Below are 25,688 nucleotides of genomic sequence, written 5' to 3'. Positions count from 1 at the left end.
TGTTGAAGGCTCCATTTGTTCATTTTCCTTACCATTTGTAGAATCCTTCACCAACGCCAAAGTTCAAAGGTGTCAATACTTCTGCTCAGGGGCGGACTGACCATTTGGAAACTTGGCACTGCCCGAGGGCCCGGGGTCAGTAGGGGGCCCCATGAGATACCCCTGGTACCTTTTTCATAGGCTTTTTTGAGTTTGAGCAAGGACACAGGGGCCCCATGATCCCCTATTGCCCAGGGGCCCCATGAGTTGTCAGTCCGCCCCTGCTTCTGCTGACTTGTTTCTTCGTCCTCCAGATGTTACATCCATAGAGAGTGACAGAAATGACCTGAACCCGGGCAGTTCTGGTCTTCATACTCGTAGACACATCTACAGCCCAGCAGAAGCCTTGACAGAGTAATTGTTTCCTCCAACATACAACTTTATTCTGCAATCCCTGTTTAGGATCAATTCTGGATCCAGCATCTCACATCTACTTTCTCTTTCTTTGCATGGTCAGACATCTTGGTGTTATAGAGGAAAACGGTAATTTGGAACACCAGAGTCCTCCCATACCCGATCCCCCTCCCCCACCAAATCACGCCTTTATACACGCAGATGTTGAGTTCTCATTTATCAAGCAATTGAAGGTATAAACCTTCCTGTACGAGAGATTTGCAAGCAATCTGTAAAATGTTTGACTTGATTAATGTACATTGACATCTCAGTCCTCCGTCCAAAATCATTATCACGATGTTAATGATTCCTGACACAGATCAAATGAAGCAATAAGGTTTTAAAGACTTCTCCTGAGAATGTGTGGAGCTGGGAATGTCTTTACTTCGGCCTGCCACGGTGAATTATCGCTCTGGTACTTCAGTTACTCATTTCCTTTTTGTGGAGGAGATCTTGGTGGGCTTCTGTAACCCTCGTTGGTGAGAATAAAAATGTCTCAAACTCATTAATCCCGCTGCCCGTCCAGACCCTATGCATTGTATATGCAGCCAGTCTATGAGGCCACCATGTTGATGTTGATTTGGTTCTCAAAGCTTGGATTAGTGTCTCAACTTCTCCTCCTAAAGCATGCCAGATTTTTCTTGGTTGCCATTGAATGGCCATAGTAGAAGCTACATATAGAGGGGACTTGTGTCACTCACCCATGAGCTCTGGATTTTCTCTCTTTTCAGCAACAAGCACAGATACAGTGAAGGAAATGCATATTTGCTCCCCTGCTGATGTTGAATGTTCGCCCCTCACAAAGAAATGATCGGTCTAAAAATCGAATCTGTCAAGAGACAGAATACAACAACAAATTCAGCAGAAATGCGTCTAACAAATGATGACTGATCTGCATGTTCATGAGGGAAATAAGGATTTGATCCCCTTCACAAAACATGACTTAGTACTTGGTGGCAAATCTCTTGTTGGCAATCACAGAGGTCAGACGTTTCCTGGAGTTGGCCCCCAGGTTTGCACACATCTCAGGAGGGATTTTGGCCCACTCCTTTTTGGCTTGATCATCTCCAAGTCATTAAGGTTTCGTGGCTGACGTTTGGCAACTCGAACTTTCAGCTCCATTCACAGATTTTCAATTGGATGAAGGTCTGGAGACTGGCTAGGCCACTCCAGGACCTTAATGTGCTTCTTCTTGAGCCGCTCCTTTGTTGCCTTGGCCGTGTGTTTTGGGTCATTGTCATGCTGGAACACCCATCCACCACCCATTTTCAATGCCCTGGCTGAGGGAAGAAGGTTCTCACCCAAGATTTGATGGTACATTGCCCCGTCAATCATCCCTTTGATGCGGTGCAGTTGTCCTGTCCCCTTAGCAGAAAACCCCCCCCAAAGCAGAATGTTTCCACCACCATGTTTCACAGTTGGGATGGTGTTCTTGGGGTCATAGGCAGCATTCCTCCTCCTCCAAACACGGCGAGTTGAGTTGATGCCAAAGAGCTGGATTTTGGTCTCCTCTGACCACAACACTTTCCACCAGTCCTCCTCTGCATCATTCAGATGTTCAGTGGCAGACTTCAGACGGGCCTGGACATGTGCTTTCTTGAGCAGAGGGACCTTGCGGGCACTGCAGGATTTCAGTCCTTGTCGGCGTACTGTGTTACCAATTGTTTTCTTGGTGACTGTGGGTCCAGCTGCCTGGAGATCATTGACAAGATCCTCACGTGTAGTTCTGGGATGATTCCTCACTGTTCTCATGATCATTGACACTCCACGAGGTGAGATCTTGCATGGTGCACCAGACCTAGGGAGACTGACACTTGTTTTGTGTTTCTTACATTTGTGAATGATTGCACCAACTGTTGTCACCTTCTCACCAAGCTGCTTGGCCATAGTTTGGTAGCCCAGTCCAGCCTTGTGTAGGTCTACCATCTTGTCCCTGACATCCTTGGACAACTCTTTGGTCTTTGCCATGGTGGAGAGTTTGGAATCTGATGGTTTGATTGCTCCTGTGGACAGGTGTCTTTTATACAGGTAACACAATGAGATTAGCAGCACTCCCTTTAAGAGACTGCTTCTAATTTCAGCTTGTTACCTGTATGAAAGAAACCTGGGAGCCAGAAATCCTGCTGAATGATAGGGGATCAAATCCTTCTTTCCCTCATGAACATGCAGATCAGTCATCATTTGTTAGACGCATTTCTGCTGAATTTGTTGTTGTATTCTGTCTCTCAGTGTTACACCGAACATTCCATTGTTAGACCGATCATTTCTGTGTGAGGGGCGAACATTCCATTGTTAGACCGATCATTTCTGTGTGAGGGGCGAACATTCAACATCAGCCGGGGAGCAAATACTTATTTCCTTCACTGTATACCAGGATGCCCAGAGTTGGTAGTCAGTAGAAGCAAAAAAATGGCCTAGTGCCTGCGGTTAGTGGGAGGAGGATTCATGCCGTATTGTCTGTCTACGGGAGGAATAGTGTCGCTTCATTGGTAGGAATATTGCCCCATTTCTGATATTAGTGGGAGGAATGGTGCCCATCATAGGTGTCAGTGGGAGGGATAGTGCCCCATCATTGGTGCCAATGGGAGGAATGGTGCCCATCATAGGTGTCAGTGGGAGGGATAATGCCCCATGGTTGGTGCCAATGGGAGGAATGGTGCCACATCATTGGTGTCAGTGGGAGGGATAGTGCCCCATCATTGGTGTCAGTGGGAGGGATAGTGCCACATCATTGGTGTCAGTGGGAGGGATAGTGCCACATCATTGGTGTCAGTGGGAGGAATAGTGCCCCATCATTGGTGTCAGTGGGAGGGATAGTGCCCCATCGTTGGTTCCAATGGGAGGAATTCTACCACAGTAGATGGCTAAAGGTAAGCAAAGGGTCACATACTGTAAACATTCTGTAGGGGTCCACAAAAGTTTTAAACAAATGGACATTTGATTTCAGGAGTCTCAGACGATGGTGTCAGTAAGAGAAATGATGCCCTTTCCTTTGTATCAGCAGAAGGAATAATGCCCCAAGCCAAGGGCCACATAGACAGATACTATAGACAGATAACGAGGCCCTATTCTAATGCTCCTCTGGTTTGTAGATTCATTTGATGAGATGTTTGCCCGAGTGAACCTCATCGCACCCCCACTGCGGCGGGATCTGAGCGCGGCAATGTAGAACAGATCATCAGTGCTGCAGCATCTACTAAAATGATCTTAATTGAGTTTGAAGGCTGTGCTAATTATATCAGCAAAGTATTCAAAATGCTCGGCCCTTCATTATTCGGGAAGCCGGTATGTAATCTGCTTAAAGACCTCTCCATAATATTGATAGCTGCGTTCGTTGACGTATTGAGGCGACAGGGCGATCGGAAGGGTTCTCTGAACTGTTCACAACGATTTAACCAGTTCACTGACCGATCAGATGAAACGTTTTCTCCTGAATTCTGTTTGAAGAAAATGAGGAACGTCATGGGAATTAAAGGGAATCACCATCTTCCTATAATAAAATGGGACTTGGTTGACCACTTTGTGTCCGGAGGTCATGGAGGCCCCGATGTCCACATGGAAATCCGCAGCAGAATTTATCCTGACAATATATAACCGAGATTGTGTTACAGAACACGACTTTTGTTTGATACAATGTTTTACTAAATTCCCTCTTCGTGTTTTATTTTTTATTATGAATCTTAAAAAGTATTTTTGATTATTTCATATAAAAGTCTTTAATTGATAGTTTTAGAAATCCCAATCCCCAGCCACTTGCTGAAAATTCAGATTTTTAAAATACCTGTCCATGGGAGGGGAGGGAAGGGGGCACTGCTGTTGTAGAAGGAGGGGGCAGAGGACACTACTGTGAGAGGTGATGCCCATAGCAGTGTCCCCTGCACATCACCTCCCCCCCAGTAGTGTCATCTGCCCCCCTTTGCTCCCTAGCAGCTAGTGTTCCTTACATTGGTGATCAGTGGGAAGAATGTCCCTTACATTGGTGGTCAGTGGGAAGAATGTCCCTTACATTGGGGGTCAGTGAGAAGAATGTCCCTTACATTGGGGGTCAGTGGGAAGAATGTCCCTTACATTGGTGATCAGTGGGAAGAATGTCCCTTACATTGGTGGTCAGTGGGAAGAATGTCCCTTACATTGGGGGTCAGTGGGAAGAATGTCCCTTACACTGGTGGTCAGTGGGAAGAATGTCCCTTACATTGGTGATCAGTGGGAAGAATGTCCCTTACATTGGTGGTCAGTGGGAAGAATGTCCCTTACATTGGTGATCAATGGGAAGAATGTCCCTTACATTGGTGATCGGTGGGAAGAATGTCCCTTACATTGGTGATCGGTGGGAAGAATGTCCCTTACATTGGTGGTCAGTGGGAAGAATGTCCCTTACATTGGTGATCAATGGGAAGAATGTCCCTTACATTGGTGATCGGTGGGAAGAATGTCCCTTACATTGGTGATCGGTGGGAAGAATGTCCCTTACATTGGAGGTCGGTGGGAAGAACGTCCCTTACATTGGTGGTCGGTGGGAAGAATGTCCCTTACATTGGTGGTCGGTGGGAAGAACGTCCCTTACATTGGTGGTCGGTGGGAAGAATGTCCCTTACATTGGTGGTCGGTGGGAAGAATGTCCCTTACATTGGTGGTCGGTGGGAAGAATGTCCCTTACATTGGTGGTCGGTGGGAAGAATGTCCCTTACATTGGGGGTCGGTGGGAAGAACGTCCCTTACATTGGTGGTCGGTGGGAAGAACGTCCCTTACATTGGGGGTCGGTGGGAAGAACGTCCCTTACATTGAGGGGTCGGTGGGAAGAATGTCCCTTACATTGGGGGTCAGAGGGAAGAATGTCCCTTACATTGGGGGTCAGTGGGAAGAATGTCCCTTACATTGGTGGTCAGTGGGAAGAATGTCCCTTACATTGGTGGTCAGTGAGAAGAATGCCCCTTACATTGGGGGTCAGTGGGAAGAATGTCCCTTACATTGGGGGTCAGTGGGAAGAATGTCCCTTACATTGGTGGTCAGTGGGAAGAATGTCCCTTACATTGGGGGTCAGTGGGAAGAATGTCCCTTACATTGGAGGTCAGTGGGAAGAATGTCCCTTACATTGGTGATCAGTGGGAAGAATGCCCCTTACATTGGTGGTCAGTGGGAAGAATGTCCCTTACATTGGAGGTCAGTGGGAAGAATGTCCCTTACATTGGTGATCAGTGGGAAGAATGTCCCTTACATTGGTGGTCAGTGGGAAGAATGTCCCTTACATTGGGGGTCAGTGGGAAGAATGTCCCTTACATTGGGGGTCAGTGGGAAGAATGTCCCTTACATTGGGGGTCAGTGGGAAGAATGTCCCTTACATTGGGGGTCAGTGGGAAGAATGTCCCTTACATTGGGGGTCAGTGGGAAGAATGCTCTTTCTACCGATATCTAAAAAGATCACTGATGTCTGTTTCCTTCTCTGAGAGGTGGAAATTGCTTGGGGCTCTGGGAAGCTCTGGAGGAATCCTGCAGAGAAAGGTTGGTGTAGACTATCGGCTGTCAGTGACGGCGGCGTGTCTTGGGCCTTGAAGCGCGAGTTCTATAACAGAACGTGGAGTGAGGATCTCTCGGCACAGAGAAGATTAGTCCACAGATTTCATAGCCTAGTTGAGGGCTGCAGCCCTCCATCACACATCCTACTTGGTGGCAGCACAGTATAGATCTGGATGGCTGCTCTCACACGGCTGGAGAAGAGAAGATTGATCCGTGTATGGCGGTCTTTAGTCTGACGTCTGCTGTGCTGGGAATTGCGGGGAGATTATACTACAAGCCGGTATTGGACTGATATTTAGAGCTGAACTTCAGACAAACCACTAAACACGCGGATGAACTACATACACATGAGCTGCTTTGCCTGCTGAAGGATTTGTATTTCTCTCTATCCAGTCTTGAGATTTGCACAGCTCTGCCGTGCAGTATAACCCTCTATGGCATAGCAGGATAGGAGATATTATAGTGACGCTGAATGACATCCTTATTCTCTACAAAGAAGCCGAACGCGTCCACTACGTAACTGCCCTGTAATCTGTTTGTCAAGAGATTAATTGCTGTGTTTTTCTGCATCCTAAGCTCCCGAGCCTCTCCTTTTCCTCTCACTTGCTTTTGTTCAGAACTAGCAGTGCACATTAGTTACGGTCATGTGCACTGCTGTATGCAAACTACACATCCCATCGTCCGTAGTCCATCTCAGGAGAGTGAGCAAGAGAGAGTGGCTATGTTCCTGCATACAGTGTGACCAAGATGGGGGGGCTACGTTCCTACATACAGGGGGACCAAGGTGGGTGCCTACATTCCTACATACAGTGTGACCAAGGCAGGGGGCTAGGTTCTTACATACAGTGTGACCAAGGCGGGGGGCTACGTTCCTACATACAGTGTGACTAAGGCGGGGGGCTACGTTCCTACATACAGGGGGACCAAGGCAGGGGGCTACGTTCCTACATACAGGGGGACCAAGGCAGGGGGCTACGTTCCTACATACAGGGGGACCAAGGCAGGGGGCTACGTTCCTACATACAGGGGGACCAAGGCAGGGAGCTAGGTTCTTACATACAGGGGGACCAAGGCAGGGGGCTAGGTTCCTACATACAGTGTGACCAAGATGGGGGGCTATGTTCCTACATACAGTGTGACCAAGGCGGGGGCTAGGTTCCTACATGCAGTGTGACCAAGGCGGGGTCCTACGTTCCTACATACAGTGTGACCAAGGTGGGGGGCTAAGTTCCTACATACAGTGTGACCAAGGTGGGGGGCTACGTTCCTACATACAGTGTGACCAAGGTGGGGGGCTACGTTCCTACATACAGTGTGACCAAGGCCGGGGGGCTACATTCCTACATACAGTGTGACCACAGCAAGGGGCTACGTTCCTAATTACAGTGGGACCAAGGCAGGGGGGCTACATTCCTACATACAGTGGTACCAAGGCAGGGGGGCTACGTTCCTACATACAGGGGCACCAAGGCAGGGGGATACGTTCCTACATACAGGGGGACCAAGGCAGGGGGCTAGGTTCCTACATACAGTGTGACCAAGATGGGGGGCTACGTTCCTACATACAGTGTGACCAAGGCGGGGGCTAGGTTCCTACATGCAGTGTGACCAAGGTGGGGTCCTACGTTCCTACATACAGTGTGACCAAGGTGGGGGGCTAAGTTCCTACATACAGTGTGACCAAGGTGGGGGGCTACGTTCCTACATACAGTGTGACCAAGGTGGGGGGCTACGTTCCTACATACAGTGTGACCAAGGCCGGGGGGCTACATTCCTACATACAGTGTGACCACAGCAAGGGGCTACGTTCCTAATTACAGTGGGACCAAGGCAGGGGGGCTACATACCTACATACAGTGGTACCAAGGCAGGGGGGCTACGTTCCTACATACAGTGGAGTTTGCCAAAACTTACCTGAGGAAGCCAAAATCCTTTTGTGAGAAAGAAAATGGCACCTTTGTGGTAAAGCCCATCATTCTACTGTTTTCAGAAAAAGCAATGAGACCTTTAAAGTAAAGAATCCAGTCCCTCCAGTCACACATGGTGGGGGGGTCACAGTCCCTCCAGTCACACATGGTGGGGGGTCACTGATGTTTTGGGGTTGCATTGCTGCTTCAGGCACTGGATGTCTTGGCCGTGTGGATGGCATTATGAAATCTGAAGACTACCAAAGAATTCTGGGGTGCAATGTAGGGCCCGGTGTCGGAAAGTTGGGTCTCTGTCAGAGGTCATGGGTCTTCCAGCAGGACAATGACCCAAAGCACACGTCACAAAGCCCCCAAAAATGGTTCCAGACAAAGCGCTGGAGAGGACTGAACTGGCCAGCAATGAGTCCAGATCTCCATCCCATAGAGCTCCTGTGGAGAGATCTCAGAACAGCAGTTGGGGAAAAGGAACCTTCCAATCTGAGGGACCTGGAGCAGTTGGAGGAAGAAGAGCGATCCAAAATTCCAGTAGAGAGGTGGAGGAAACTCATTGATGGTTCCAGGAAGCCATTGATTTGTTATTTTTTCCAAGGGGTGTGCCACCAAATATTACATTGAGGGTGCCAATAATTTTGTCCATTTTTGGGGTTTTGCGTGGAATGCGTCAGATTTGGCTTTTTCTTTTCTACTTTTCTTGTGTTGTACCAATACAAACAAATGCAATAGACATGAGAATGCCAAAACAATTGCAACAATTTTCTGGCCGAAGTGGTGCGTTATCTGACAGAAATGCAGTGGGGGAGGGCAAGATATTTGGTCATGTCTGTATGTATATATATATATTTCAGGATTAAGATGTCAGGTATTGGAGGCGACATTATTACAGTGACATGGGCGATATATGGAGCTGTTCTGCAATCCTTTTTTTCTTGTGTTCGGCTCTCAGTTTGATTAATTTTCCTGCCTCCGAGTCTCCCTCCCACGCAGTTCACTCTCTGCGAGCAGCACATGTGTCAGCAGACAGCACTGCGGCGAGCTGCGCGGCTGAACTTTCCCCTCCAGCGGTTGTCTTCAGAAGCCTTTAGATTGAGACGTACTAAAAATCTAATGTCTGCCTTCATCCTCCCCGAAGTGTGCTGAGCGTTAGTCACTAGTTTTGTAGGTTATGATACGGCGCCCGAGTCGCACCGTAAGTTATTTCTGGCTTTGCCGCAACCGGCATTCACAGAGCCAAGCAGAGGAGTCTCATTTGTCTTGCGGCACTTTCTTCTTAATGTCAAGTAAATGGGAATCCTAGTGTTGGAATGGATACTCCCTCACGATGAGTGGAGCTGGAACCTTCAGTCTCACCGGCCTCGGGGGAAGGGGACTTCAACCCATTGGCATCCTAATGGTGGACTTGCAACAGGAACACCGACGGACCTCTTAGAGGGACACTTCACCTAGTCACCCTTCCTACCCCAAACCAATAAGTGGAACGCCAGAAAAATGTTATGGAATGTGAACATCTCTAAAAAAAATTTTTTGTTGGATTTCCACTATTACACCCCAAAGCAAACGAGAGGAAATGCAAAATTTAGAAGAGGTTCTGGAACAGGATCATAGCAAGGAAGTAGTTTTGGCTGAAGTTCCTCTTTAAAGAGACATACGTGGGGTTTCTGCACTTGAGCTATTGGTCCGGTCAGATCCACGAGAGTGTGGGACTCTTTAATTCTCCGTCATGTTTGGCAAATCCCGGCAATTCGGGGGGTGCGATGACATCACAGTCTGTGCTGTTTTTCATTCCTAATCTTTATTTTTTCATGACATACTTTATTTTGCTCCAAGTGATGTCATCACTGGGTCTCTATGCCATGCAGGCAGGTCATGGCTGGTGGGAGGAGCTGGCAGGGTGCTGTGCTTCCTGAAAACATCCCAGCACCCTTCCTCAGTACTCCTCCCTGCCTCAGTACTCCTCCCTGCCTCAGTACTCTGCCCTTCCTCAGTACTCCTCCCTGCCTCAGTACTCCTCCCTGCCTCCGTACTGCTCCCTGCCTCAGTACCCTTCCCTACCTCAGTACTCCTCCCTGCCTCAGTACTCTGCCCTTCCTCAGTACTCCTCCCTTCCTCAGTACTCCTCCCTGCCTCAGTACTCCTCCCTGCCTCAGTACTGCACCCTGCCTCAGTACTCCTACCTTCCTCAGTACTCTGCCCTTCCTCAGTACTCCTCTCTGCCTCAGTACCCCTCCCTGCCTCAGTACTCCTCCCTGCCTCAGTACTCCTCCCTGCCTCAGTACTCCTCCCTGCCTCAGTACCGCACCCTGCCTCAGTACTCCTCCCTGCCTCAGTACCGCACCCTGCCTCAGTACCGCACCCTGCCTCAGTACTCCTACCTTCCTCAGTACTCTGCCCTTCCTCAGTACTCCTCTCTGCCTCAGTACCCCTCCCTGCCTCAGTACTCCTCCCTGCCTCAGTACTCCTCCCTACCTCATTACTCCTCCCTGCCTCAGTACCCCTCCCTGCCTCCGTACTGCTCCCTGCCTCAGTACTCCTCCCTACCTCAGTACCGCACCCTGCCTCCGTACCCCTCCCTGCCTCAGTACCCCACCCTTCCTCAGTACCCCTCCCTGCCTCAGTACCCCTCCCTGCCCCAGTACTCCTCCCTGCCTCAGTACTCCTCCCTGCCTCAGTACTCCTCCCTGCCTCAGTACCCCTCCCTGCCTCAGCTGACTTTTGGGAGGAGTTATGCAAATATCCAAAATGGCTTGATGGGTGGGTGTCAGTCTGGAGGAGTAGACGTTCCTAGGCAGGTTGTGTTTGCACGCAGACCCCTCCTAGGTAACGCCCACATGTGATGCTGAACCTCCATGATTGAAAGAACTGGAATCCAATAAAAGAAATGGGCGGGGCCAGGGACAGTCAGGCTGGGGGAGGAAAGGGCTAGACGATGCTGGACGTCCTCCAGCTACGAAATGAGATGGAGCTCTGTCTGGCTTGCAGCAGCTTCTAATGCACATTGTGAGAAGCTTCCAGTGTGCAGTGAAACCAAAGAAAGCCATTTCAGTCCATGATTGAAAGAACTGGAATCCAATAAATGAAAGGGGCGGGACCAGGGACAGTCAGGATGGGGGGGAAAGTGCTAGACAATGCTGGACGTCCTCCAGCTACGAAATGAGACGGAGCTCTGTCTGGCTTGCTGCAGCTTCTAATGCACATTGTGAGAAGCTTCCAGTGTGCAGTGAAACCAAAGAAAGCCATTTCAGTCCAGGAGAGGAACCTGAGTAATGAGGCAGAGTGCTGGCCCCTCCCATCTGCCTGCATTGAAGGGAGAACACAGAGACCCAGTGATGATTTTGCTGGCTCTAAGATAAGAAAAACATGTTGATTGGGGAGGGAGAGGAACCAGGTAAGGCAAAATATGGATGTAGAACAATTAAAACCACACCTGAGCCTTTCCCGTAGTTTGATGTATATGTGCCCCCCCCCCACCTTTGTACCATCTCTATTGGCAGCCATTTTCTTGGTGGCGAAATGATCGTGCTGCACAGCGTAGACATTTAAACTGCCGCTTTGCGTTTACTCGGCGCATTTTTCAAAGTGCCCGCTTTACGTCAAAGATTGCAGAGCATATGTTTCTGTACGAGATTGTGGAGATATCTAACAGCCATCCATTTTCCGGATGGCTCACAATAAAAATTCCCACCTATATATCCGAGCAGAGAAGAAGAGTTCCATAAGACGATAAATATTACTCGGTATAATGTGCGGAAGAATCCACCTTCCAGGCAACGGGTTTTGTTACCCATTTTCCGCACAGCGCGGAATACTCGTCATGTCGAATTACTCCCAGTGAGACACTTCTCCATCTGTCTCCTTTTTATGATAAAAGTTACAAGAGAACAAAGTAATAACTAAAGTATTCCGCCTTCCGTCAGGGTTTAGGTACGCACGTGGGACACGCGGCTTTTATTCGCCTCACAACTAGGCGCACGCGCTCATTAACACAAAGAGCGAATGGTGGCAACAGCTTCGTACTTAAAGTGTGCAGACATGGGCAGGAGGTTCCGTTGTTGCTTAACCACTTGCCTGCCGGGCCATATCCGACATTTCGCCCAGAAAATTGTTGCAGTTACAAACGTTTCAGTATTCTCGTGTTTATTTCTTTTGTTTGTAATGGTGACACAAAAAAGTGGAGAAACAAAAAGCCAAATGTGACCCATTCCACGCAAAACTGGACAAAATTATTGGCACCCTCAATGTCATATTTGGTAGCACACCCCTTGGAAAAAATAACACGTCATTGGCTTCCTGTCACCATCAATGAGTTTCTTTCACCTCTCTACTGGAATTTTGGAGCGCTTTTTGTAACGGAACCGACCCCAGACTGCACTTGGGTACTTCCGTTAGACTCCCGCTTCCCCATTCGAACACCGACAACAGACACCACAGCCGACCATAAAAGACTAGACGACACCAATCTTGAAGTAATTCAGAAAGTAGACTAGTTTATTTTAACACAGATACAAGATATATACACTCAAGGGAACAATCCCCCCTCCCTGCATAATGACACAGGGCGGGGCAATCTACATTTAGTAACAAGAGACACACCATCAGACCGTCCCATCAGGAGGGAGGGCTGCTGGAGACACCCCCCAGCAAGCTAATACACACAAACACATACATCCCATAATAGTTTGCTCCCCAGCAAGACACACAATAGAACAATGGGATGCAGCCACACAACACCAAACAATCCACAACCCCCTACCCCACCTATACATGTCTACACAATATTACGACAGATCACCCTCTATCCCTGACAGGCACAGGGTGACTTACACATGATAGGGATATGGGGAGATGAGACAGGGGTCTCCCCACCTCTCCACAGTGTGCTGGGTTCCACAGGCCCCCCACCCAAAGTGACTCACTCTTCTTTTGCCAACTGCTCTAGGTCTCTCAGATTGGAAGGGTTCCTTTTCCCTACTGCTGTTTTGAGACCTCTCCACAGGAGCTCGATGGGATTGAGATCTGGCCAGTTCAGTCCTCTCCAGCCCATGGGTCATGACAGGTCCACATTTTGGAGATATTTGGGGTCTATTAGACTCCAGATCTCTCCTTTGGCCTTCAAAGCTTCTGTTCAAACCAAGACCGGCTTGCTTTTCGTGAGCCAGTAATGGCTTGTTTACAACAGACCAATTCCTGAAGCTCCCAGTTTCTGATCTCACAGGGAGGAATGTCGGTTCCTCTCTCTCTGTTCAGTGCACCAGATGCTGGCGGTCAGATCTGTCTGGGGCTGCCCCATAGGACATGAGAGCACGGGAAAGGCAGCAATGGGAGGGGGGCCCCCTTCCACCACCTGTAGAAATGACTGAGTGGCTATATAACCACCCAAATCACCTCTACAAACAAGAGGATCCCCAACTGAAAATTTTGATACTGGGATGATGCCTGTAGCTGCAGGCATCACCCCAGCGTAACCACTTCAACACGAGGACATCATATGATGCCCTATGGCCAGGAAGTGGTTGACTAAACATTGGAGTCATGATAAAGCGTGATCTAAAAGTTTTGACTGGGTTTGGTGAGGCCAGTATTTGTTCTTGCAGCCTGAAATCAGAAATATTTCTTTGACTACTACTCCATGCCTCTGTTTTTTTACAATATTACATTTTGTTATTATTTATTCGGAATGGGTTTTTAGCTGGCTTGCTTTATTGATACACTACTTGAAATGATACGTTTATACTTTATTAATTCCAAATATGGGCATAGATTTGTGGACACCTGACCATCACTCCTACCTGTGTAGGCTTCTGAGACATCTCATTTCAAAATCATAGCCGTTAGTGTGGCGTTGCCTCCCTCCCCCGTGGCCATTAATATGGACTTGCATATTTTGTGGTAATCTCAACTCTTCTAGAAAGACTTTCCATAAGATTTTGGAAGGTGTCGGTGGACTTTGTGCCCATTTCTGAGGTGGATAACACCTGGCTCACACACTCGACCCCTTGTTAGGCACCAAAAAAGACTGGCTCACATTGGCTTTCTAATTCATCCCAAAGGTGTTCAGTAGGGTTGAGGTCAGGGCTCTGAGCAGGATACTCAAGTTCCTTCACACCAAATTAGTCAAACCATGTCTTTATGGAGCTGGCTCCACTCTTCTTGGGTGGCTTCCTGCAAAATTCCATTGAGCCAAAAGAACATTTGTGAGGTCAGGTACTGATGTTGGTTGAGAAGACCTGGTTTAAGTGCTGGACCTCACATTGGGCTCCAAAAAAAAGACCTAGTTTGCAATCGGTGTGCCAATTCATCCCAAATGCGTTCACTAGGGTTGAGGTCAGGGCTCTGTGCCGGACCCTTTAGGTCCTTCACACCAAACTGGTCAAACCATATCTATGGAGTTGGCATTGTACACAGGGGCACAGTCATGGTGGAACAGAAAAAGGCTTGTCACATCAGCAACAGGATTACTAGGAGATGTTACCTTTTCCAATGGCATCATTCATCCTCTTCATTTACTTTGGGGGCTCATTGACAAAAAGTAATTGGAAATCCAAAGTTTTACAGTTATCACCCAAACAGGAGGTGATGGTAAATCATCCAATCAGGACACATGTTCCAGTGATGACTGTCCAAAGCTGGCCATATACTGTTAGTTTTGGGAATACCCCCTGCTTTGTTGGAGAGATTTTAACTCACTTCCTATCCAGGTGACAACATAATTGTAAGTTAGGAGAAATCTCCCCCATTGCAGAGATAGCAATAAAAGTTTGATGTTAGAGGTTGTAACCCAGTGGTCTCCAAACTGCGGCCCGGGGGCCAGATGTGGCCCTTTACTTGCCTTTATCTGGTCCTTGGGGCACTTTTCCTCCCAATTATACAAGACACTATTCCTCTCACTGACACCAACAAAGGGGCACTATTTATCCCATTGACACTAACGATGGGGTGCTATTCCTCAAACTGATACCAATAATAGGGAGGTATTCCTCCACCCAACACTATTCCTCCCACTGACACCAACGATGGGGCACTATTCCTCTTACTGACACCAATCATGGGTCACTAATCCTCCCACTGATACCAATGACGGGGTGCTATTCTTCCCACTGTCACCAACGATTGAGTGCTATTCCTCCCACTGACACCAACGATGGGGCACTATTCCTCCCACTGACACCAGTCGTGGGCCACTAATCCTCCCACTGACACCAATGATGGGGCACTATTCCTCCCACTGACACCAACGATGGTGCGTTATTCCTTCCACTGGCACCACGATCGAGTGCTATTCTTCCCACTGACATGAAGGATGGGGTGCTGTTTCTCAAATTGACACTAATAATGGGGTACTATTCCTCCTACTGGCACCAATGATGAGGCATTGTTTTCTCCCACTGCCACCAGGACAATTTCTACTCCCAATGGCCACATTTCCGGCCTCCCTAAAGTCTGAAGGACAGTAAACTGGCTCTTTGTTTAGAATCTTTGGAGACCCCCATTTTAACCCTTTCAAACTCAAAATCCAATTTTTCTATCCGCTACATTCCTGTGTTGGAAAGCCGACTCAGGTGAGGATAAGAAGAGTGAATCCTAAGCAAAGGGTGAAGGAGACACGATTGAGCCTCTCCCGCGGGAGGTCTAGAACAGAATAGGACCCCATAATGGTGACAGATACCGGCATTTGTAGTCAACGCTCCTCCGTTGGAAGAGAAATGCTCACACTAAAGGTCAGGCTTTGAAGCGGGAGGGAGGTGGTGACGACTCAATGACTGGTTCAGGATCAGTAGGAATAAAGATGGGTGTAATTTAGTGAGTGAACTGCAGAACTTCATTGGAACATCTGTGATCTCAGAAGACACTTCCGGAAAGCAGAGAGCACCGGTTAGGTTGGATCACGTAGCCGCGTTGAAGTTGGGAATTGAAGAGCCCCACCACTAAGAGGTCCAGATACAACTTTATTCCACTACAGGTCAGGGGAACAACCCAAAAAGTATCCAATGCTTTTCAGGGGTCCAAGAGCGCCCCTCTTCCTCAAGGCCTGGAAGAACATAAAAATATCTCCATCTCAATCTGATATCAATACGATATTTCCTCCACAGGGGTCATAATTACAACCACATAGTCAATAGTAATGGGAGACAAATATGAGAACCTGAGTACTAATTGGGTCAGTGACTATTCTGTGTCTGAAATAAGGACTACCTGAGTTTTGCTCCTCTGGAACCGGGTTGGCTTACTCTGCCATTTATTTCTGCGAGTTTGAATTTGGCGATGACCAACCAGACCACAATAATGGGAAAAGCACTGATATATAATAGCAAGGGGCCCAATAAACACAAACTATGCTGGAATCGGGAACAATGGGCTACTCTTGACTAATGAAGAAGTTCTCTATCACACATCAGGCACTTCCTGTTATAGGGTGACAACGCTCTGTAACTTTCACAGTTGTCTACTGTGTTGTCACCCTGTTACGTGGTCTTTCCATAGGGACTACAAATGACCATTTCAACACACCTTACACAGGCACCGTAAGGTCCACCATTGCCACCACACAAGCACCATGGTCCACCGTTGCCACCAGGGATGAGCTCAGCCATGTGTGTGGGTCCTAGTCTGAACTCATCTGAACTATTCCTCCAGGAAGCTATCATGGTGCCCCGCCAATCATAGGCAGCGGAGGCATTCCCCACCACAAGGGCATACACATGTGCGGCTGCGGGGCGGGGAATGCTGTGGGCACTTGTGATTGGTGGGATGTCATGGCTCGAACTAGGAAATGGACACGCCTGAGCTCGTCCCGGGTCACCATTAGGAATTTCACCCCGAGAAATGTCATGTAGCCATCAGTGGAGTGCATGTAGGCAAGAAGTGCCTGTAAAGAGTCTGCGGGAGATCAGCAGCACTGAGATGGTGAAAACAGTATTTTATTTAGAAGAAAAAGTCAACCTTTCATGAAACGGAGCACTTTTCCACAGTCTTCCCTTCTCCAGTGATCAGACTGTACATTGTAACTTTGTAGAAGGAGGAGGAAGCATTTCCTCAGTCTCCCCTCCCCCCGGGGATCAGACTGTACATTGTAACTTTGTAGAAGGAGGAGGAGGCATTTCCTCAGTCTCCCCTCCCCCAGTAATCAGACTGTACATTGTAGCTTTGTAGAAGACAGCTGATTTACATGAGCGGGGCATCTCGGTCCAGGAAATAGATGGCCCTGGATGATTCCTGAATAAAGATGGCGCCATTCAAGCAGATGAAGGCTTTTTCGGGGGGGGGGGCTGTTTCCCCAGTGGGAGGGAATGATTACCTGGGAGGGTTATACTTGGCATTCATACACATCACATGAAGATATATATCAGATGTTCGCTCCACTTTAGGCCGCCATATGTACATTGGGTACTGTATTCTGTAACGTTGTTATATGGGGTGAGCCTGACGCAGTGACGACTGCGGCGCTGTGGGGGCTGCGGGCCGGGACTGTGGGCCGGGGCGGTGGGGGCTGCGGGCTGGGGAGGTGGGGACTGCGGGCCGGGGAGGTGGGGACTATGGGCCGGGGCGGTGGGGGCTATGGGCCAGGGCTCTGGGGACTGCGGGGCGGTGGGGACTGCGGGGCTGGGGCGGTAGGGACTGTGGGGCCGGGGCGGCGGGGACTATGGGCCGGGGCTGTGGGGACTGCGGGCCAGGGTGGTGGGGACTGCAAGCTAGGGCGGTGGGGACTGCGGACCGGGGCGATGGTGGACTATGGGCCGGGGCGGTGGGGGCTGTGGGGAATGCGGGGCGGTGGGGAATGCGGGGCGGTGGGGACTATGGGCCGGGGCGGTGGGAACTGCAAGGCGGTGGGGACTGCGGCGGGGAGGTGGGGACTGCGGACCGGGGCGGTGGGGGATGTGGGGACTGCGGGGTGGTGGGGACTGTGGACCGGGGCGGTGGGGACTGCGGGTCAGGCGGTGGGGACTGCGGGTCGGGACAGTGGAAGCTGCGGGCCGGGGCGGTGGGGACTGCGGGTCGGGGCAGTGGGGGCCGGGGCGGTGGGGGCTGCGGGTCGGGGCAGTGGGGGCTGCGGGCCGGGGCGGTGGGGACTGCGGGTCGGGGCGGTGGGGACGGCGGTGGGGGCGGTGGGGACGGCGGTGGGGGCTGGGGGCCGGGGCGGTGGGGAGGGCGGTGGGGGCTGCGGGTCGGGGCGGTGGGGACGGCGGTGGGGGCGGTGGGGATGGCGGTGGGGGCTGGGGGCTGGGGGCCGGGGCGGTGGGGAGGGCGGTGACGACTGGGGGCCGGGGCGGTGGGGGCTGCGGGTCAGGGCGGTGGGCGCACAGATCTGAACGTTTGTTTGTAATGCTAATTCCTCCGGCAGCCTACATCCGCGGTTAATTAAATGTCTTTAATGGGCGAATGGTAATTGGACGGGAAAGGTCAGCGTAACCTTTGCTTCTCGGGTTGGCGCGTGATTCACGCTCCCCTAAATGGCTTTAGCATGGAACGCGCCGTATGTCACCGTGTCACTTCAAGGTGTCCCCCCCATCGTGACTCATCCTCGCCCTCCCCGGGGGAGGTTTCCTCTCATGTCAGCAATCAGAGCCTCATACTGGAGGGTTTTATTATCGGACTCCTGACTGTAATGATCTCCAGTCACTTAGTTACCCAAATGTCACAGCCAATAAAATCATCTCACAGCAGATGTTGAGATAACGTTGTCTGCTACGTGCGCCCAACGTCCGGGATACTTCTGGCTGATCTTGATGAGTTTTCCATGTGAATATTACATTTGGCTAGAAGCGCTGAAGTCCTGGGCTCAGTTTCCAATGGGATAAGGACATTGAATTCTAGGGTCCATCGGGGCTGATGCTCCAAAAGTCCAAAATGTCCCGATCATACTGCTTCCAGGTGCTGGTTGGGCTGAATGCAGACTCCTGAAGCTCAGCTGTGGGGCTACAACAAAATGGCACCCGTCCGCACACTGTCAAAACACACTGCCGGTGGAAACTATGCAGAGATGACTTCAGCCTGGTCTCCACCTATGGGAGAACCTCCCTTTAATGCACAGGTGTCAAACTGGCAGCCCCTGCAGCTGTTGCGGAACTACAAGTCCCATGAGGCATTGCAAGGCTGACAGTTGCAAGCATGACATCTACAGGCAGAGTCATGATGGGACTTGTAGTTCCGCAACAGCTGGAGGGCCGTCAGTTTGACACCCCTGCTCTAATGCGTTTTACCCAATTTGAGGCGTAATTGTGGAGGCTTTAATCCCCATGTCTGGTGAAAGGCAACAGAGGGAGGTTCTCCCATGGGTGGAAACCAGGCTGAAGTCTCTTCTACATAGTTGCAACTGGCAGTGTGCCTTGATGGAGTGCAGGCGCCATTTTCTTGTAGTCCACTGGGGCAGATGGTCTCTCTCTATCGTGGTATTTGGAGGTCCGGATAACTAGCCAGGCATATATGGGTAAAAGTCTTTATTGTTCAAAAAGGCAAATAAAACCAGCTTCTTTTCGGCATAAAACCAACAAAGTTGTCCAACACTTTGGCTCACCGCCAATATACACTTGGCCCACAACAGGGTTTAAAGTCCCCACCTGCTTCAAGGGTCCAGAAAAGTCTCAAAAGCCCAGGAGTGTCTCAGTAGCCAGGCAGCTCACAGCCCTCTCACAACGGCATCCTGTGCCACTCAAAACCTCATGGACAACTGCTGGCTGCTTCTTGCCATTTTCTGCCCTCTCTGCAGGTGGGTTAACCCCTTCGGGGCCAAATTAACCATACATTGGGTTGGAGGCTCTTTTCCACCCAAGATCCCTCTCAGCCTCTGACTTCAGGGATCCCTATCAGGACCTAATAGTCCTGGAAAGACTGCGAATCAGCCTTCCCCTTTCTCAGTGGATCACCTCGAAATCCCTCATATTGCACGGGGGAAAATCCCTGAGTACTCCATGTTGTCCCTTTTGTTGTCTCCCTTAACGGGACCACAACCCAAACAATGGAGACACATGTCTCCCACCCAGGCCCCAACCCTGCCATCCTGTACTCTATCGATCGATCAGTCTATCACCTAGTGGACCATCAAGTCTAACTTCTTGTTTCTTGAGCTTCTCGGAATCCTGTCATTCTTTGTAACAGGCCCTCAGGCATCCAAAGCCAGAACACTAGGCCATAAAATAAAAGGGCAAACACCAACCAATGTTGTTGCATTGACCTGGACCATAGGTCTCTTTTGAGAAATGTGGTCCTGGCCCATATTGTAAGTACTGTGTGCTCGACATATCGCATGGCTGCTTGCATATTGATAATATTCTGGGTTATACACAAGGAGTTTGATACAATGCATTATCTTTTCTCTTTCAGAGGGGCTGGCAGTCGGCGTAGGCTTTGGCGCCATTGGGAAAACGGCGTCCGCCACTTTTGAGAGTGCCAGGTAAGGTCATTAAATATGTTGAATTCGTAATTTCTTATGAAAGAACTCCAAGCGTTGTTTTGAATCAGTTTCCTCATTAGAACTCTTTCAGCTCCACCTAAAGCCACCATTGTTGGAATCCTTTGGCCACTGGGTTTGCTCTTTGATGGTTTTTTATTTGTTGATTTCATTTGATGATGTACAAACGTCCAGCTGAGTTCTGCATATTCTAGTGCCAGATTTAAAGAATGCCTGTTCCTAAAGTGCACCTGTCAAAGCCCCACAAACTTGCTGTCAAGCCAGAGTTATAGGAGGTACTTGCTTTCTTTTTAGATGACTCGGGTCTTGACTTCTCCGATACATTTGTGCTTTTTCTCATCTCTTTCAATTCTATTATGCAAAAAGTACTTCACTATGGGCAGGGCAGGTTCTGGGTATGGCGTACCTTCCTCAAAGGTATCACCAAACACCTTCATCCAATCACCATGGAATGGTTCCAGGCAAGTATTGATTGTCCAAGAACAGGATGGGAAGTGTGAAATATGTGGAGCCACCCTGTTCTAGTGCAATCATCTCATTCTTGGTGTCAAGAAGTTTGCATAGGTGCTTTACGTGGCTGAATGTGATTTGATGAAACCTTCAGTCATGTAAATTGTGGAATTAATAACTATGAAGTCTTTTAAACACCAAGAATGAGATGATATAACTAGAAAGAAGGTTCGACAACTTTCACACCTCCCATCTTGTTCTTAGACAACCAACATCTACACATTCCATGGTGACTGGATGGATGAGATGATATAACTAGTTCGACAACTTTCACACCTCCCATCTTGTTCTTAGACAACCAACATCTACACATTCCATGGTGACTGGATGAAGATGCTGGGTTCTGGGTATGGCGTACCTTCAAAACCAAAGACGCCAAGCTCATGGTTAAAGCGTTTGCTTAATGCCAGGAAGCCCTTTGGGCACGTAGAAGAGGATATGGTTAAAAAGAAGGGCACTAACTCATTGGTGGTGAAGGTTCTCATCTATCCAGTTCATGGTATTGCTAGTAGTAGTTGGTCACATTCATTTGGAACATCAAAGAGGTTTCATAGCTTATCCAAGCCTCTTCTACTTTTAATGAATATCAGGAAGATGTGCTATTGGTGTTATCTTCTTAATATTCATTAAAAGTAGCAGAGGCCTGGATAAGCTATGAAACCTCTTCGATGTTCCAAATGAATGTGACCAACTACTATTAGCAATACCATGAACTGGATAGATGAGAACCTTCACCACCAATGAGTTAGTGCCCTTCTTTTTAACCATATCCTCTTCTACGTGCCCAAAGGGCTTCCTGGCACTAAGCAAACGCTTTAACCATGAGCTTGGCGTCTTTGGTTTTGAAGGTACGCCATACCCAGAACCCAGCATCTTCATCCAGTCACCATGGAATGTGTAGATGTTGGTTGTCTAAGAACAAGATGGGAGGTGTGAAAGTTGTCGAACCTCCATTCTAGTTATAATCATCTCATTCTTGGTGTTCAAAAGACTTCATAGTTATTAATTCCACAATTTACATGATTGAAGGTTTCATCAAATCACATTCGGCCATGTAAAGAAAGGATTAACACCTATGCAAACTTCTTGACACCATGAATGAGATGATGGAACTAGAACAGGGTGGCTCCACATATTTCACACTTCCCATCCTGTTCTTGGACAATCATGGTTGCCTGGAACCATTCCATGGTGATTGGATGAAGGTGTTTGGTGATACCTCTGTGGATATACAGTGGGGATCGAAAGTTTGGGCACCCCAGCTAAACATTTGTATTAATGTGCATAAAGAAGCCAAGGAAAGATGGAAAAATCTCCAAAAGGCATCAAATTACAGATTAGACATTCTTATATGTCAACAAAAGTTAGATTTTATTTCCATCATTTACACTTTCAAAATAACAGAAAACAAAAAAATGGCGTCTGCAAAAGTTTGGGCCCCCTGCAGAATTTATAGCATGCACTGCCCCCTTTGCAAAGCTGAGACCTGCCAGTGTCATGGATTGTTCTCAATCATCGTCTGGGAAGACCAGGTGATGTCAATCTCAAAGGTTTTAAATGCCCAGACTCATCTGACCTTGCCCCAACAATCAGCACCATGGGTTCTTCTAAGCAGTTGTCTAGAAAACTGAAACTGAAAATAGTTGACGCTCACAAAGCTGGAGAAGGCTATAAGAAGATAGCAAAGCGTTTTCAGATGTCAATATCCTCTGTTCGGAATGTAATTAAGAAATGGCAGTCATCAGGAACAGTGGAAGTTAAAGCAAGATCTGGAAGACCAAGAAAAATATCAGACAGAACAGCTCGCAGGATTGTGAGAAAAACAATTAAAAACCCACGTTTGACTGCACGATCCCTCCAGAAAGATCTGACAGACACTGGAGTTGTGGTCACTATTCCACTATAAAGAGATACTTGTACAAATATGGTCTTCATGGAAGAGTCATCAGAAGAAAACCTCTTCTACGTCCTCACCACAAAAATCATCGTTTGAACTTTGCAAATGAACATATAGACAAGCCTGATGCATTTTGGAAACAAGTTCTGTGGACCGATGAGGTTAAAATGGAACCTTTTGGCCGGAATGAGCAAAGGTACGTTTGGAGAAGAAGGGGCACAGAATTGAATGAAAAGAACCTCTGTCCAACTGTGAAGCATGGGGTTGGATCAATCATGCTTTGGGGTTGTGTTGCAGCCAGTGGCACAGGGAACATCTCACGAGTAGAAGGAAAAATGGATTCAATAAAATTTCAGCAAATTTTGGATGGTAACTTGATGCCATCTGTGAAAAAGCTGAAGTTAAAGAGAGGATGGCTTCTACAAATGGATAATGATCCTAAACACACCTCGAAATCCATGGGGGATTACATCAAGAGGCGTAAACTGAAGGTTTTGCCATGGCCTTCACAATCTCCTGACCTCAACATAATTGAAAATCTATGGACAGACCTTAAAAGAGCCGTGCGTGACAGACAGCCCCGAAATCTCAAAGAACTGGAAGACTTTTGTAAGGAAGAATGGGCAAAGATACCTCAAACAAGAACTGAAAGACTCTTGGCTGGCTACAAAAAGCGTTTACAAGCCGTGATACTTGCCAAAAGGGGCAGTACAAGATATTAACTCTGCAGGGGGCCCAAACGTTTGCAGACGCCATTTTTTTGTTTTCTGTTATTTTGAAAGTGTAAATGATGGAAATAAAATCTAACTTTTGTTGACATATTATAAGAATGTCTAATCTGTAATTTGATGCCTTTTGGAGATTTTTCCATCTTTCCTTGGCTTCTTTATGCACATTAATACATATTTTTAGCTGGGGTGCCCAAACTTTCCATCCCCACTGTAAATGTTGAGTTATCTTCCTTACCCTTATGAAAACTGAAGAAATGCCTTGGAGAAAGGTCTTCAACAGAACATGTCCAGTTAGGTTAGATTGGAAATGGATACAAAGTAGACATTGCAAATATAAAAAGCCACAACTCCCGACCAGCCCAAGTGATTAAACGATAAAAAGTGACCTCAGCCTACATGTCTCCACCGAACCACACACCCTGCTTCATGTCGCCACGTCCAGCAGGTAGACATTGCAAACAGCTTTCCATCTAAAGGTTTTTATTAGGTAGACTGGCTCCAAGAGTTGTCCAGCTCAGGATTTACGATCCACCTATAAAAACCACGGACGTGTTCACGCTTTAATTGTTTTTTTATCCACGTCTGACAAAGGCATTGCTATGTGTCCAGCTAGTTGGTGACTTAGAAATAATACGGAAACTACCCTGGATAGGTGTTGTCCAATGAGTAGAGCTTCTTAGATGTCACAAGTAGAGTAGACCCAGAGGTTGCTGGGGAACGTTGGGGTTTATAGGCACCAAGATGCTCAATTCTGACCATGGAAGCAAATCAAATTACTGCTCACGTGTCCCGGAGTTAAAAACAATGCACTTTTGTTGAAATGTTTATTGAAGGGTCAAAGAGCCAACACGTTTCTGAGAGCTGCGCTTCCTCCGTCGGGGATAATACAGACATATTTGGTAAAATTGAATACGTTATAAACATATTTAACTAAAATATAAAGCCTATCAAAACAGCAGAAGGATACAAAAATATAAAATAATAACATTGCAGCTACCATTGTAGTCCTTCCAGTCGCTTGGCAGACTCCCTATTAACATAGCAGTCTCCCTGGTAACACTGAAGCAGAAGATTTCCCAGTCGTACAACACGCTCTCCTTTGGCATAGCGATCTCCAGCAACATCGAAGTCTTTCCTAAATTTCCTAGATTTGAGTTGGACTTCCTGGCACCATGAAGTCTTCACCAGTCACATGGCTGTCTCCCCAGTCATGTGGTAGTCTTTTCAGTCACATGTTGTCTCCCCAGTCATGTGGTGTTCTTTCCCGTTGCATGGCGGTCTCCCCTGTCATGTGGTGGTCCTTCCAGTCACATGGCCGTCTCTCCAGTTACTTGGTAGTCTTTCCAGTAACATGTTGCCTCCCTAGTCATGTGGTATTCTTTCCAGTTACATGGCTGCATTCCCAGTCACTTGGTAGTCGTTCCAGTCACATGGCAGTCTTCCCAGTCACGTGGTAATCCTTCCGGTCTCATGGTGGTCTCTCCAGTCATGTGGTGCTCTTTCCATTCACATGGCAGTCTCCCCAGTCATTTGGTGGTCTTTCCAGTCACATGGCAGTCTCCCCAGTCAAGTGGTAATCCTTCCAGTCACATGGTGGTATCCCCAGTCACGTGGTGGTCTTTCCAGTCCCATGGCTGTCTCCCCAGTCACGTGTTAGTCTTTCCAGTCACATGGCTGTTTCCCCAGTCAAGTAGTAATCCTTCCAGTCGCATGGCTGTCTCCCCAGTCACGTGGTAATCTTTCCAGTCGCATGGCAGTCTCCCGTCACGTGGTAATCTTTTCGGTAACATGGCAGTCTTCCCAGCTACACGACAGTCATTCTGATACCAATTCTTCACCAGTCACATGGCAATCTCTCCAATCACATAGCAGCCTCCCTGGTAACATGAAGTCTTCACCAGTCACATGGCAGTCTCTCCAATCACACCACAATCTTTCTGGTCACATGGCAGTCTCCCCAGTAACATGAAGTCTTCCCCAGTCACATGGCAGTCTCGTATCACATTGTTTATGGTCACATGGCAGTCTCACTTGTAACATAGAGGTCTCCCCAAGTTAACATAGCAACATAGTGGTCATCCACAATCAGTCTCTCCAAGCATATGGCAGTTTCCCCGGTAACATGGAGTTCTTCCCCAGTCACATGGCAGTCTCTCCACTCGCAACAGTGTTTCTGGCCACATGGTGGTCTCTTTGGTCTCATTGCAGTCTCCCTTGGAACATAGTGGTCATCCCCAATTGCGCCAGTCTCCCCAGTCACATGGCAGTTTCCCTC

At 48.3% G+C, this 25,688-nt stretch overlaps 1 protein-coding gene across 2 annotated transcripts in view; it reads left to right on the top strand.

The window, feature by feature from the left end:
* SLC39A11 (solute carrier family 39 member 11) overlaps positions 1 to 25,688 on the top strand; it is a 306,777-nt gene that overhangs the window by 240,285 nt on the left and 40,804 nt on the right. For both annotated transcript variants that reach the window (XM_089689524.1, XM_089689525.1), the window contains one exon: positions 20,188 to 20,257. In XM_089689524.1, the coding sequence (XP_089545650.1) occupies positions 20,188 to 20,257 (70 nt within the window). The remainder of the gene's footprint in view (positions 1 to 20,187; positions 20,258 to 25,688) is intronic.

Source organism: Staurois parvus, unplaced genomic scaffold, assembly GCF_062004578.1.
Source record: "Staurois parvus isolate SC_StPar_1 unplaced genomic scaffold, SC_StPar_1.0 ptg000482l, whole genome shotgun sequence".
Classification (NCBI taxonomy): Eukaryota; Metazoa; Chordata; class Amphibia; order Anura; family Ranidae; genus Staurois; species Staurois parvus.
Note: the sequence above shows the minus strand (reverse complement) of the source record. Positions and strands in the feature narration are given on the sequence as shown.